The 14,773-nt window shown below is 42.5% G+C and overlaps 1 protein-coding gene across 1 annotated transcript in view; it reads right to left on the bottom strand.

Moving 5' to 3' along the window:
* The window catches only part of CFAP47 (cilia and flagella associated protein 47), a 546,463-nt gene that overhangs the window by 511,274 nt on the left and 20,416 nt on the right, over window positions 1-14,773 (bottom strand). Inside the window, 1 exon segment of the mRNA XM_089904937.1 lies at window positions 13,492-13,727. Coding sequence (XP_089761063.1) covers window positions 13,492-13,727 — 236 coding nt within the window.

Genomic DNA, 14,773 nt, shown 5'->3' on the forward strand with positions numbered 1-14,773 from the left:
ACCAGGGATCGAACCGGGGCCCCCGGAATTGGGAGCACGGAGTCTTAGCCACTGGACCACCAGGGAAGTCCCTGTGTTGCAGTCTTGAGGCTGAATTCCTTCAGGAAACCTCAGTCCTTGGTCTTGGGGCCCTCAACTGATTGCACGAGGCCCAGTCACACTACGGGTGGTCATCTGCTTTACTCAAAGCCTACAGATGTATCTATTAATCGCATCTAAAAAATACCTTCACGGTGGACATCTAGACTGATAACTGACTAAACAACTGTGCAGCACAGCCTAGCTGAGATGGCGTACAAAATTAGGAGGTGGGAATGATAGGGAGGAATCTAGACTTGGAAATACGATGCTGCCGCTAACTGGGACAAAGAATACAGGAAGAGGACGAATGAGGTTGGGGGAAAAACTCATGTGTTTATATTTTTTCACATGGAGTTTGAGATATCCTCGAATCAGTCATGGTTGGATTTATGTTTGAAGCTTTGTGGGTAGGTCAGGGCTTGGGATAATAGATCTGCAAGTCAGCAGCAGACAGTCTGCAGTTAGAGCTGGAGGAGTGGATGAAGTCACCTGGGGATAGTGGTGGGGAGAACAACAATAGTGGACCGGATGTGGTAACTTGGGGAGCACCCGTTCCCCAAGGGGTGACGGAAAAGAAGTCCATTGAGGAGGCAGAGAAAAAGCAGGTTGAGAGGCAGAAGAACCAGGACAGGGCAGTGTCTTAAAAACTGTAGCAGACAGGGCTGTGCTCGCCAAACCCAATTCTATATTCCTTCTTCTCAGGCACACGGAAAGCTCCATTTTTCAGACCCCTTGAGGCTAACCGAGGATTTATGACTGGTTTCAGCCAATGAAATGGGAGAAGAAGTGATGGGTTTGGCTGAATCAGAGAAGAGTCCTTTAGAGACTCTCTGTCCACTCTCCCCTGCCTCAGTGAATAGGTAAGCCCCAGAGAAAACCCCCAAATGTCCCTGCCTCCCCCATACCCATTGAACATGTAGTGTGGTTGAGAAATAAACCTTTGTTGTGGTAAAACACTGAGATTTCAGGATTAATTTGACACTCTAACATAACCTAGCTTATCTTGACTAATACAGAAGCCAAGGCAGTAGAATATTTTGCAAAGGAGAGAACAGTCACAACAGTCTCACATGCATCAGTGTTCCAGAAAAGAGACCCTTCCATGGATTCCCAAATGTGGAATAATTAAGCCAATAAGTCCAAACAATTTAGGGGGTCTCTCAATCATAACAGTCTGACAGGGAACCTGCATTGTCTTCTGGCTTTAGCAAACAAATGTGCTCATCAGATCAATAAAATGTAGAGTTAACTTGAATTGGACATTGACATCACAACACATATACACATTACAGTGTACTAGTCTTGTGGTTTGGCTTGAAATATCTTTGCCTTAGTTCTCCATTTATGTTTTGCAAAAAGAGTGGTCTTAATATTTCCCCTTAGTACAAGAGACCCCAATTTATAAACAACTTTATCCTATATATTTAGTTACAAAGTTGATTTTTTAGCGTTCTGGGTGTCCTCTTCCAAGTGGAAAGAAATGATAAAGGATGATTAGCTTCCCAGGCCATATCCCACCACCTACAGTGCAGCCAGACTAGAAATGCATATTATTCCAGGACATAATTATGACTTATGTTATTGATTCTAATCAATGAGAAGCAAACTAAATGTCATTTTACATAAGGCACAACAATAGAGTCAAGCAGGAAGCTGTGCCAGATATATATGCATTATACTTGAAAAAGGAGAATACCAAATTCCAAAAGTACATTGATGTAAAATAAAGGAAGTCCAACTGGCCTAAATGCACACATCTAATCATAGATTCCAAATATTTGTAAAAATAAAAATGAAATCTCTGATGAGACTAGTAATTATGACATAAAATGTTCCAGCTAGAAAACATTAAGCTAAAAAAAAATCACTTAAAAACTATAAAATATACATGAAAACAATGCTTTGATTAGGCAGCATTTCCAATGTATTCCAGTCCTTCTTCCACATACTACTCTCAAATGAGATCATCACAATCTCTTTTCTTCTCAGATTTATAGAAATTACATTAAGAGGTATCCTTGGGGCTTCCCTGGTGGCGCAGTGGTTGGGAGTCCGCCTGCCAATGCAGGGGACATGGGTTCGTGACCCGGTCCGGGAGGATCCCACATGCCGCGGAGCGGCTGGCCCCGTGAGCCATGGCTGCTGAGCCTGTGCATCCGGAGCCTGTGCTCCGCAACAGGAGAGGCCGCAGCGGTGAGAGGCCCGCGTACCGCAAAAAAAAAAAAAGAGGTATCCTTGGATACCAAACAACCCTTAAATCTCACTTAGTCCAAGATGTGGTCAAAGCTGAGTTCCTCAGTTCTTCACTGCTTAGCTATTTACTAATGATAAAAAATAAAATCTCTCTCTTTTGAATTACCTCATTTATCCTATACAAATGGGGAGTGAAGTATTAAGGCTAATAAATTTTTCTGATAACCATGGCTTGTATTTAAACATTAATACTTTTTATTGACCTAATTAATATTAATGGAAATCATCCGATAGTGCTTTAGGGACTACAGATGTGACAGATTCCCTCTCAGAGGGTTAGTATTTCTACATTGTAGTTTTTAAGTGTTAAGGTTATCTATAGGGCCCATATTCTTCCTGTATTAAATGTCAATTAATCCTTCAATGAAAGCAAAATGCTTTGATAATAAAATAATAGTTAACATATATATAACGATTATGAATTCGTGGGCACCGTGCTGAATGCCCTACACTTAATTCTCAAAATAATCTTATAATTAGGTATTATTATCATCACAATTTTACAGATAAGAAAAGAGGCACAAAGAGGTTACGGATTTACCCAAGATTACACAACTAGTAAATGGTAGCGCTGGGATTGAAAGACCAGGTGTCTGGTTCCAGAAACTCATGCTCTTACGTACTACATATTGCCTTTCTAGATGGTGTGAGATAAACATGCTCCAGAACTATGTTGAAACTCATGAACTATCAGGAACTTATCCTCTGATATAAAATTTCTCTTTATCAGACGGAGGGGAAGATGGCGGAAGAGTAAGACGCGGAGATCACCTTCCTCCCCACAGATACACCAGAAATACATCTATACGTGGAGCAACTCCTACAGAACGCCTACTGAATGCTGGCAGAATACCTCAGAAGTCCCAAAAGGCAAGAAACTCCCCACGTACCTGGGTGGGGCAAAAGAAAAAAAGAAAAAACAGAGACAAAAGAATAGGGACGGGACCTGTACCAGTGGGAGGGAGATGTGAAGGAGGAAAGGATTCCACACACTAGGAAGCCCCTTCGCGGGCGGAGACTGCGGGAGGCGGATGGGGGAGCTTCGGAGCCGCGGAGGAGAGCACAGCAACAGGGGTGCGGAGGGCAAAGCGGGGAGATTCCCGCACAGAGGATCGGTGCCGACCGGCACTCACCAGCTCGAGAGGCTTGTCTGCTCACCCGCCGGAGCGGGCCGGGCTGCGAGCTGAGGCTTGGGCTTTGGTCGGAGCGCAGGGAGAGGACTGGGGTTGGCTGCGCGAACACAGCCTGAAGGGGTTAGTGCACCACGGCTAGCCGGGAGGTAGTCCAGGAAAAGGTCTGCAGCTGCCGAAGAGGCAAGGGGCTTTTTCTTCCCTCTTTGTTTCCTGGTGCGCGAGGAGAGGGGTTTCAGAGCGCTGCTTAAAAGAACTCCAGAGACGGGCGCGAGCCGCGGCTAAAAGCGCGGACCCCAGAGACGCGCGGGAGCCGCAGCTAAAAGCACGGAACCGAAACGGGCGCGAGCTGCGGTAAAAGCGTGGACCCCAGAGGCGGGCGCAAGCCGCGGCTAAAAGCGCGGACCCCAGAGACAGGCGTGAACCGCGGCTAAAAGCGCGGAACCCAGAGACAGGCACGAGCCGCAGCTAAAAGCACAGACCCCAGAGACGGGCGGGAGACGCTAAGGCTGCTGCTGCCGCCACCGAGGGGCCTGTGTGCGAGCACAGGTCACTATCCACACCCCTCTTCCGGGGAGCCTGTGCAACCCGCCACTGCCAGGGTCCTGGGATCCAGGGACAACTTCCCCGGGAGAACGCACGGCGGGCCTCAGGCTGGTGCAACGTCACCCCGGCCTCTGCCGCCACAGGCTCGCCCCGCACTCCGTGCTCCTCCCTCCCCCCGGCCTGAGTGAGCCAGAGCCCCCGAATCAGCGGCTCCTTTAACCCCGTCCTGTCTGAGCAAAAAACAGACGCCCTCCAGCGACCTACACGCAGAGGCGAGGCCAAATCCAAAGCTGAGCCCCTGGGAGCTGTGAGAACAAAGAAGAGAAAGGGAAATCTCTCCCAGCAGCCTCAGGAGCAGCGGATTACAGCTCCACAATCAACTTGATGTACCCTGCATCTGTGGAATACATGAATAGACAACGAATCATCCCAAATTGAGGAGGTGGACTTCGAGAGCAATATTTATGATTTTTTCCCCTTTTCCTCTTTTGGTGAGTGTGTATGTGTATGCTTCTGTGTGAGATTTTGTCTGTATAGCTTTGCTTCCACCATCTGTCCTATGGTTCTATCTGTCCGTTTTTTAAAATTTTTTTCTTAATAATTAATTTTAATTTTAATAACTTTATTATACTTTACCTTCTTTCTTTCTTTCTTTCTTTCTTTCTATCTTTCTTTCTTTCTATCTTTCTTTCTTTCTTTCCCTCCTTTAGAAAACGAATCATCCCAAACTGAGGAGGTGGACTTTGAGAGCAAGATATATGATTTTTTCCCCTTTACCTCTTTTTGTGAGGGTGTATGTGTATGCTTCTGTGTAAGATTTTGTCTGTATAGCTCTGCTCCCACCATCTGTCCTAAGGTTCTATCCGTCCCTTTTTTTTCTAAATAATTATTTTTTAAGTTAATAACTTTATTATATTTTACTTTATTCTACTGTATCTTCTTTCTTTCTTTTTTCCTTCCCTCCTTCCTTCCTCCCTTTCTTTCCTTCTTTCCTTTTCTTCTTCCTTTCTTCCTTCCCTTCCTTCCTTCCTCCTTTCTTTCCTTCTTTCCTTATTTTCTTTCTTTCTTCCTTCCTTCCCTCCTTTCCTTCTTTCTTTCTTCCTTTCTTTCTTCCTACTTCTACTAATTCTTTCTCTCTTTTTCTCCCTTTTATTCTGAGCCGTGTGGATGAAAGGCTCTTGGTGCTGCGGCCAGGAGTCAGTGCTGTGCCTCTGAGGTGGGAGAGCCAACTTCAGGACACTGGTCAACAAGAGACCTTCAGGCTCCACATAATATCAAGCGGCGAAAATCTCCCAGAGATCTCCATCTCAACACCAGCACCCAGCTTCACTCAACGACCAGCAAGCTACAGTACTGGACAACCTATGCCAAACAACTAGCAAAACAGGAACACAACCACACCCATTAGCAGAGAGGCTGCCTAAAATCATAAGTCCACAGACACCCCAAAACACACCACCAGACGTGGACCTGCCCACTAGAGAGACAAGATCCAGCCTCATCCACCAGAACACAGGCACTAGTCCCCTCCACTAGGAAGCCTACATAACCCACTGAACCAACCTTAGCCACTGGGGACAGACATCAAAAACAACGGGAACTACGAACCTGCAGCCTGCAAAAAGGAGACCCCAAACACAGTAAGTTAAGCAAAATGAGAAGACAGAAAAACACACAGCAGATAAAGGAGCAAGATAAAAACACACGAGACCTAACAAATGAAGAGGAAATAGGCAGTCTACCTGAAAAAGAATTCAGAATAATGATAGTAAAGATGATCCAAAATCTTGGAAACAGAATGGACAAAATGCAAGAAACATTTACAAGGACCTAGAAGAACTAAACATGAAACAAACAATGATGAACAACACAATAAATGAAATGAAAAAGACTCTAGATGGGATCAATAGCAGAATAACTGAGGCAGAAGAACGGATAAGTGACCTGAAAGATAAAATAGTGGAAATAACTACTGCAGAGCAGAATAAAGAAAAAAGAATGAAAAGAACTGAGGACAGTCTCAGAGACCTCTGGGACAACATTAAATGCACCAGCATTCAAATTATACGGGGCCCAGAAGAAGAAGAGAAAAAGAAAGGGACGGAGAAAATATTTGAAGAGATTATAGTTGAAAACTTCCCTAATATGGGAAAGGAAATAGTTAATCAAGTCCAGGAAGCACAGAGAGTCCCATACAGGATAAATCCAAGGAGAAATACACCAAGATACATATTAATCAAACTGTCAAAAATTAAATACAAAGAAAGCATATTAAAAGCAAGGGAAAAACAATGAATAACACACAAGGGAATCCCCATAAGGTTAACAGCTGATCTTTCAGCAGAAACTCTGCAAGGCAGAAGGGACTGGCAGGACATATTTAAAGTGATAAAGGAGAAAAACCTGCAACCAAGATTAGTCTACCCAGCAAGGATCTCATTCAGATTTGATGGAGAAATCAAAACCTTTACAGACAAGCAAAAGCTGAGAGAGTTCAGCACCACCAAACCAGCTTTACAACAAATGCTAAAGGAACTTCTCTAGGCAAGAAACACAAGAGAAGGAAAAGACCTACAATAACGAACACAAAACAATTCAGAAAATGGGAATAGGAACATACATATCGATAATTACCTTAAATGTAAATGGACTAAATGCTCCCACCAAAAGACACAGATTGGCTGAATGGATACAAAAACAAGACCCATATATATGCTGTCTACAAGAGACCCACTTCAGACCTAGAGATACATAGACTGAAAGTAAGGGGATGGAAAAAGATATTCCATGCAAATGGAAACCAAAAGAAAGCTGGAGTAGCAATTCTCATATCAGACAAAATAGACTTTAAAATAAAGACTATTACAAGAGACAAAGAAGGACACTACATACTGAACAAGGGATCGATCCAAGAAGAAGATATAACAATTGTAAATATTTATGCACCCAACATAGGAGCACCTCAATAGATAAGACAAATACTAACAGCCATAAAAGGGGAAATTGACAGTAATACATTCATAGTAAGGGACGTTAACACCCGATTTTCACCAATGGACAGATCATCCAAAATGAAAATAAATAAGGAAACACAAGCTTTAAATGATACATTAAACAAGATGGACTTAATTGATATTTATAGGACATTCCATCCAAATACAACAGAATACACATTTTTCTCAGGTGCTCATGGAACATTCTCCAGGATAGATCGTATTTTGGGTCACGAATCAAGCCTTGGTAAATTTAAGGAAACTGAAAATGTATAAAGTATCTTTTCTGACCACAACGCTATGAGACTAGATATCAATTACAGGAAAAGATCTGTAAAAAATACAAACACATGGAGGCTAAACAATACACTACTTAATAACAAAGTGATCACTGAAGAAAACCATAATTCAAAAAGAGCCATGGACCACAGTGTTCATTGCAGCTCTGTTTCCTATAGCAAGGACATGGAAGCAACCTAAGTGTCTATCGACACATGAATGGATAAAGAAGATGTGGCACATATATACAACAGAATATTACTGAGCCATGAAAAGAAACGAAATTGAGTTATCTGTAGTGAGGTGGATGGACCTAGAGACTGTCATACAGAGTGAAGTAAGTCAGAAAGAGCGAAACAAATACCGTATGCTAACACATATATATGGAATCTAAAAAAAATAAAATAAAATGGTTATGAAGGACCTAGGGTCAGGATGGGAATAAAGACGCAGACCTACTACAGAATGGACTTGAGGACTTGAGGACACAGGGATGGGGAAGGGTAATCTGGGACAAAGTGAGAGTGTGGCATGGACATATATACACTACCAAACGTAAATATAGTAAAACCAAATATAAAATCGATAGCTAGTGGGAAGCAGCCGCATAGCACAGGGAGATCAGCTTGGTGGTTTGTGACCATCTAGGTGGGATGGGGGGGTAGGAGGGAGATGCAAGAGCGAAGAGATATGGGGTATGTGTATATGTATAGCTGATTCACTTTGTTATAAAGCAGAAACTAACACACCATTGTAAAGCAATTATACTCCAATAAAGATGTTAAAAAAAAAATCTACTAAAAAAAAAGTGGGCAGAGGACCTGAATAGACATTTCTCTGAAGAAGACATATGAATGACAAACAGTATATGAAAAGGTGCTCAACATTACTAAGCATCAGGGAAATGCAAATCAAAACCTCAATGAGCTATTACTTCACACCTGTTGAAATGGTCATTTATCGAAAAAGTAAGATAACAAAGGTTGGTGAGATTACGGAGAAAAGGGAACCTCTTATTTTCTGTTGTTGGGAATGTAAACTGATACAGCAATTAGGTAAAATAGCATGAAGGCTCCTCAAAAGATTAGAAATAGAACTACCTTATGATCCAGCAATCCCCCTTTTGAGTATATAACCAAAGGAAATGAAATCAGTATCTCCAAGATGTATCTGCATTCTCATGTTCATTGCAGCATTATTTGCCATAGCCAAGAGTCAAAAACAATCTCAATGTTCACCAATTAATGAATACAAATAATATAGTACACACACAATGGAATATTATTCCGCCTTAAAAAAGAAGGAAATCCTGCCATTTGTGACAACATGGATGAACCTGGAGGATATTATGCTCAGTGAAACAAGCCAGACACAGGAAGACAAATAGTACATGAATTTTATATGTGGCATATACGTGGAATCTAAAATAGTCAAACTCATAGAAGGAGAGAGTAGAATGGTGGCTGCTGGGGCAGGGAGGGGGTGGAAATTGGGAGATGTTGGTCAAAAGAGTACAAAGTTTCAGTTACTCAAGATGAGTAGGGCTTCCCTAGTGGCGCAGTGGTTGAGAGTCCGCCTGCTGATACAGGGGACACGGGTTCGTTCCCTGGTCCGGGAAGATCCCACATGCCGCAGAGTGGCTGGGCCGGTGAGCCATGGCCACTGGGCCTGCGTGTCCGGAGCCTGTGCTCCGCAACGGGAGAGGCCACAACAGTGAGAGGCCCGCGTACCGGAAAAAAAAAAAAGAAAAAAAAAAATAGATGAGTAAATTTTGCAGATCTAATGTAGAGCATGATGACTATAGTTAACAATACTATATTGTATACCTGCAATTTGGTAAGAGGTTAAAAACAAGCTAACAATGTGAGGTGATGAATATGTTAGTTAGCTTGATTGTGGTGATCATTACACAATGTACACATATATCCAAACAGTTGTACACCTTAAATATATACAATTCCTATTTGTCAATTATACCTCAATAAAGCTGAGGACAAAAAAAAAAATGTTGAGGATAAGACTGGGGAAGTGTGGGGCAATTATAATCTATGTATTTACTGCCACATCCCTTCAGAGCACCTTGATCTGTATTAGAAGTTCTAAAGTTTCCTTTTGTTTTATTACGTAACTTTTTCTATAGTAAAAACTACATACATACATACATAAGGAAACTTACCCATACAAAAACTTCTACATGAATGTTTATAGCAGCATTCTTCACAACAGCCAAAAGGTGGAACAAATGCAAATGGCCATCAACTGATGAATGGATAAACAAAAGGTAGTATAGCCATACCATGGAATATAATTTGGCCATAAAAAGGAATGAGGTAATGAGACCTATTTCAACATTGACGAATATTGAAGATATTATGCTAAATCAAAGAAACCAAAGTCCACATATTATATGATTGTATTTATATGCCATGTCAAGAACAGGGGAATTTAGAGGGATAGAAAATAGATTAGTGGTTACCAGGGGCTAAGAAATGGGGAGCAAGGGGAGTGACCACTAATGGACATTGTGTTTCTTTTTGGAGTGATGAGAATGTTGTGGAATTCGTGCTGATAGCCACACAATTCTGTGAATATACTAATTACCACTGAATTGTATACTTTAAATGTGTAAATTTTATGGTGTGTGAATTATGCTCCAATAAAGCTGGTATTAAAAGAAAAGAATAATCTTACCACACTTCCAAATACTCAAAGGCTATTTGACCAGCCTGTGGAAGTCATACTTCTCCAGTGTCCCCCACATTCCCTACATTCACTTTTTAGTAATTTGAAACTTACAAGTGCTCAAGAAATCCAGAAATGTAGAGGGCTAAAATTTATGTTAAGAAATTAACTATCAGCTATGGGGGTTTTGTTTTTGGTTTTTTGGTATTTTGGGTTTTTTTGGGCCAAGCCACGCAGCATGCAGGATATCTTAGTTCCCCGACCAGGGATTGAACCCATGTCCCCTGCAGTGGAAGCACAGACTCTTAACCACTGGACCACCAGGGAAGTCCCTTATGGGGTTCTTTTTTGAGTTTGAAAATTTTATATAGCATATGGTGTTCCCAGGAGCCCCTCTCAATGTGAAATTCCCAAATTGGTTTCAGAGATGCACAAAAGTATATATTTCTTTTTATGCCCAAAAGATTATATGATGACCTAAATTTAAGTGGCAAATATACTTCAGGTCTGTCTTGCATTACAGAAATTAAAAACCTTTGTGAACAGAACAGTTTTCATTTAATAATGAAAGGAAAGACCCTTTATTATACCCTCTTTAAATGTTCCTTTCTCAACAGTGATTCATTATCTGCTCAGCCACATATTTATCAGCTGTCACCCATGTATCTTCTCTAAACACTCAGACTCCCCCTCTACACTCAAACTGAATTAACCTTTTCATATCATGTCCACTTAAATTGTTGGCCATTCTACACATTTTCTCAACATAACCACTAGGAACAGCCCATCCCTAATCTACTGTTACTAATTTTATGCCTACCGTATATTAAAAAACATCCTATTGCTATCATTTTCCACTATATATTTCATGCTGTAAATTTTCTCTTGTTTCCTGGGTACTTAGCCCTTTCTTAAGATAATGCTAATCAAATTGAGGTTGGATGCCACAACAGGTTCTGAAACATTTTAGCTAGCAAAAGTAAAGCAACACAAAGGATGTAGGACATATCCTTCCACATTATAAATTCACCTTAACCTTTGTTTCCTTTGTGCTATTATTTCCCATCTTTTCTGTAGCACTGCTATTTTCAGTCTTTCACTCATTTTGCTCCTCTCACCACTTTCTTTCTCAACTTCCGCCTCCACTCTCTTATCCTGGTGTGAAGAGCTTCTGTAGGAAATTGGTAATCGTGTCTTTCAAAGTCGTTAACACTTGGAGCTGACTGCTAAGAGAAATTGACCAGATTCCTGTGATCCTTGTCAGTTTCTCTGATCAGAGAAAATCAGCTATGTTTTGAAAGATATGCAGGTTACTGGAGAAAATGAATTATGCTGGTAGGACTAAGAGACTTAGACTAAAGTCTAAGAAACCATTAAAAAGAAAGCGTTTTGCATAAAGTGGTTAACACTTGTTATTCTGTGAAGACTAATTAGCTCTATTAAAACTGTGGGAGGAGTGTCATTCTAATGAAGCAGGAAGAGTTATACATATGAATTGCATGCATTTAAACATGTATACAACATTTCTTAACTGCAACTGGGAGAAAGCTTCCATCAATAACTTTATGAACCATATCACTATGCATTGGAGGAAAGATGATAACATAAGAACCTGAGGTGAAACTGAAGGCACTCATGTTTGCTACTGTTTAGAGCAAGGCTCAGCAAACTTTTTCTGTTAATTACCAGACAGTAAATATTTTAGGCTTTATGAAACCATACAACTCTCACAACTATTCAACTCTGCCCCTGTAGCATTAAAGCATCTATAGACAATAGGCAACAAATAAGAGGGGCTACGTTCCAATAGCAGTTTACTTAAAATAAACAACAACAACAACAAAAAGAAACAGGCGGCAGGCTGCCTGTGGACCATAGTCCGCCAACCCCTGGTTTAGAGGATCTGGGAAAGAGCTGTCTGAGTAGTGAGAAAGAGCAAAGCAGACTCTGACATCCATAAGCTGGCCTGGTGCTCACAGGTGTGCTTCGTCATTCAACTTTTCTGCTCTGCACCAGCAGTACAAGGCCTCGGTCAATTAAGTTATCATCTGTTTCCAATTAGAAAATTCTACTGAACCTTCAAGGTCTGGCTCATATGTTACTATGATGGAAGACCTTTCTACCTGGCTGGAGTTTCTGTATCACCTTGTTACAGATCTGTTTTAAGATACCTTGCATTCTTGAACCCTACCTGTTTGTATGTCTTACGCTTCCTTAATGCATTAAAAAATTCTTACCTGGCGGAGCGCTGGAGGGAAGGAGGCGGCATAGAAGTTCATCCGCCGGGCCATGACGGGCTGCTCCTGGCCGAGGCGCCGGTCGGCGCGAGCTGCGTCCGGGCCAGGCTACCGCGCGGCCTCATAGGTTTGCTCACCGCGCAGGGCTCGTGGCCGGAGCTGGGGCGCATCCACAGCCCACGCAGCCGCAGCCGCAACCAGCGGGCCCAAGCCTCCGGCGTCCGGGACCAGCCCCTGTACGCCGCCCACCTTGACCCCGCCTGCCGCGCTGCCTTAGGCGGCGGTGGGCGGACGCGTCCCTGCTGTGCCAGCTGGGGGCGCTGTACGAGTCAATCCTGAACTATTGAAAGCACCTGTGACAAGACTGGCCCTCCCTACACTCAGCTCCTACCCACCCGACACTGGCCTATCTGACGACGACGAGCCTCCTGATACCAGCCTGCCCCTCAACCTGCCACCCTTCACTGTGCCCCAGAGGCACTATGCCCATGACCAGTGGTTGCAGGGCGCCTTCCACACCAGCCTCTGAAGAGCTGGCCTTGGGGGATGCATCCCTCAGCAAGTAAGCAAGTACTCAGACTATAGTGCCCGCTTTCCCCCCTACCACCTCACCTCACAGGAGTGTTAAGACCTGGGCCTCTTGGTGGCAAAACTGCCACCACCCCCTCTCTCCTGTCTTGAGTTAGCTGGCACTGGGGCGGACACCTGGGTTCCAGCCTTTGCACATGGCACTGGACTTCCAATTCTCCCACATGTGTGAACCCAAGCTTGACCAACCTTCGGCAGCTCTGCGGTTGGGATGAGTTCCTGGTTCCCACCTCCTTTTCACCTTTTGCTGCTATCAGCAGCCGCTGGCTCAGGTGCATCCCATCTCTGGTTCCTGGGTTCTACTGCCCTAGACAAGGGCTCCAGGACCCATTCCTGCATCCACCCTCGTGTGGGAGGGCCAAAGCTCCATGCTGGATATTTAAGTTTAGGGGCCAACCTCCTGGGCACATAGGTAAATAAATATTCTCTCAGAAAAAAAAAAAAATCCTTAGAAGCAGTAACTATGTTTTGTACTTTACATTCCCTACGGTGTCAAGTGGTTTTCCTGGCATATGAAAGGCACTTAACAAATAATTATGGGTATTGTATAGGTACCAATACAAAAGTATTCATAACTAGGTCACAAAAGAGAGAAAATTTATAAGCACTGGTACAACAAATGTAGCTTTTAATCCTCTGCATGGTTTTTTAGCCAACCTTAAAATATTTAAAGCATGTGAAAGCACAGAATGATTATCTTACCTGCATACATCCTTCATCTATCTTGCCCTTTTGAGGATCAACTTTAAAATGTGCAGTTTTTTTAAAGCGGTACATCACAGGAAGTGATTTGGATCGATTTTGCATAATACACTGAATCTCTGAACGTCCACGCATGAAACAAGGTGCAAAATTAAGGACCCTTCCCGGATCAAACTGTAATAAGACAGGAAGTCCTGAGCCTGTCAGGGCTAATTCCACTTTCTGAAATCGATCACCTGTAAAAGCAATAATAGCTTTTTAACATTAAAAGTGTTTTGGGACTCCAGGATATATTTGCTCAGTCCAAATAGTGTCATCTGAAAGACTTGATGAGACATGGGTAGCTCATTCAATCTTTCATTCAACAAAGTTATTGAGTGCCAGGGCCTTCTTTGTGCCAGGGACTTTTCTAGGCCTTGGGGGTACAGCAGTGAATAAAACAGACAATGTCCTTGCTCTCATGGGTTTTACATTCTAGTGAGGTGACACTGACAATAAAATAAATAGATAAGGTAGAGTAAGACAGCGTACAATGTCTTGGGGCTGCTCATTGATATGGGGAAGTCCCAAAAGACCTCTCTGATAGGGAGACGTGTGAGCAAAGATATAAGGGACTCTGGAAGAAAATCATGTGAAAAATCCAGAAAAAAAGTGTATTCTAAACAGAGAAAACAGCAAGTACAGAGACTCTAAGTTAGGAATGGCTTGGCATGCTCAAAAAAAACCCCCAGGAACGAAGTATGGCTGCGGAAGAGCAGTAGAAGAATGGTGAGAAATGATCAGACTTAAGATATACTTTTGAGGGTACAGTTAACAAAATTTGCTGACGGATTGCATGTAGAATAGGAGATTGAACATGATAAATGATAATGCTAAGGTTTTTGGCATAAGCAATTGAAGTGATGGAATTTTCATTTCTTGAGACAGGAAAGACTTCAGGAGGGATAGGTTATAGGGAAACCAATAGTTCTTTTTTTGGACATGTTAAGTTTGAGATGTCTAGTAGACATCCAAGTGGAAATGTCTTAATAGGTCACTTAATATATTTGTAACCTTAGAGTGAAGATGAAGGAGGAAGGACTGGAGTTTTGAGGGGAGAAGAGAAGCTGTGTGACACTAATCTCAAATCGAAAGAAAGTGAATGCATGCAGGAACACAGCAGGAATGGCAAACACCAGGACTCAGTTGGGATTAGTGGTTATAGATATAAAGTGAAACCTCACAGCCTGGTTTTGTGTTTTTCGCCAGCGCAATTAGCTTCCCAGGTGCAGCGCTAGAGTAG

This window comes from Delphinapterus leucas, chromosome X (genome assembly GCF_059928025.1).
Source record: "Delphinapterus leucas isolate spDelLeu-1000000601 "Yukka" chromosome X, BTC_Dleu_Yukka2, whole genome shotgun sequence".
Classification (NCBI taxonomy): domain Eukaryota; kingdom Metazoa; phylum Chordata; class Mammalia; order Artiodactyla; family Monodontidae; genus Delphinapterus; species Delphinapterus leucas.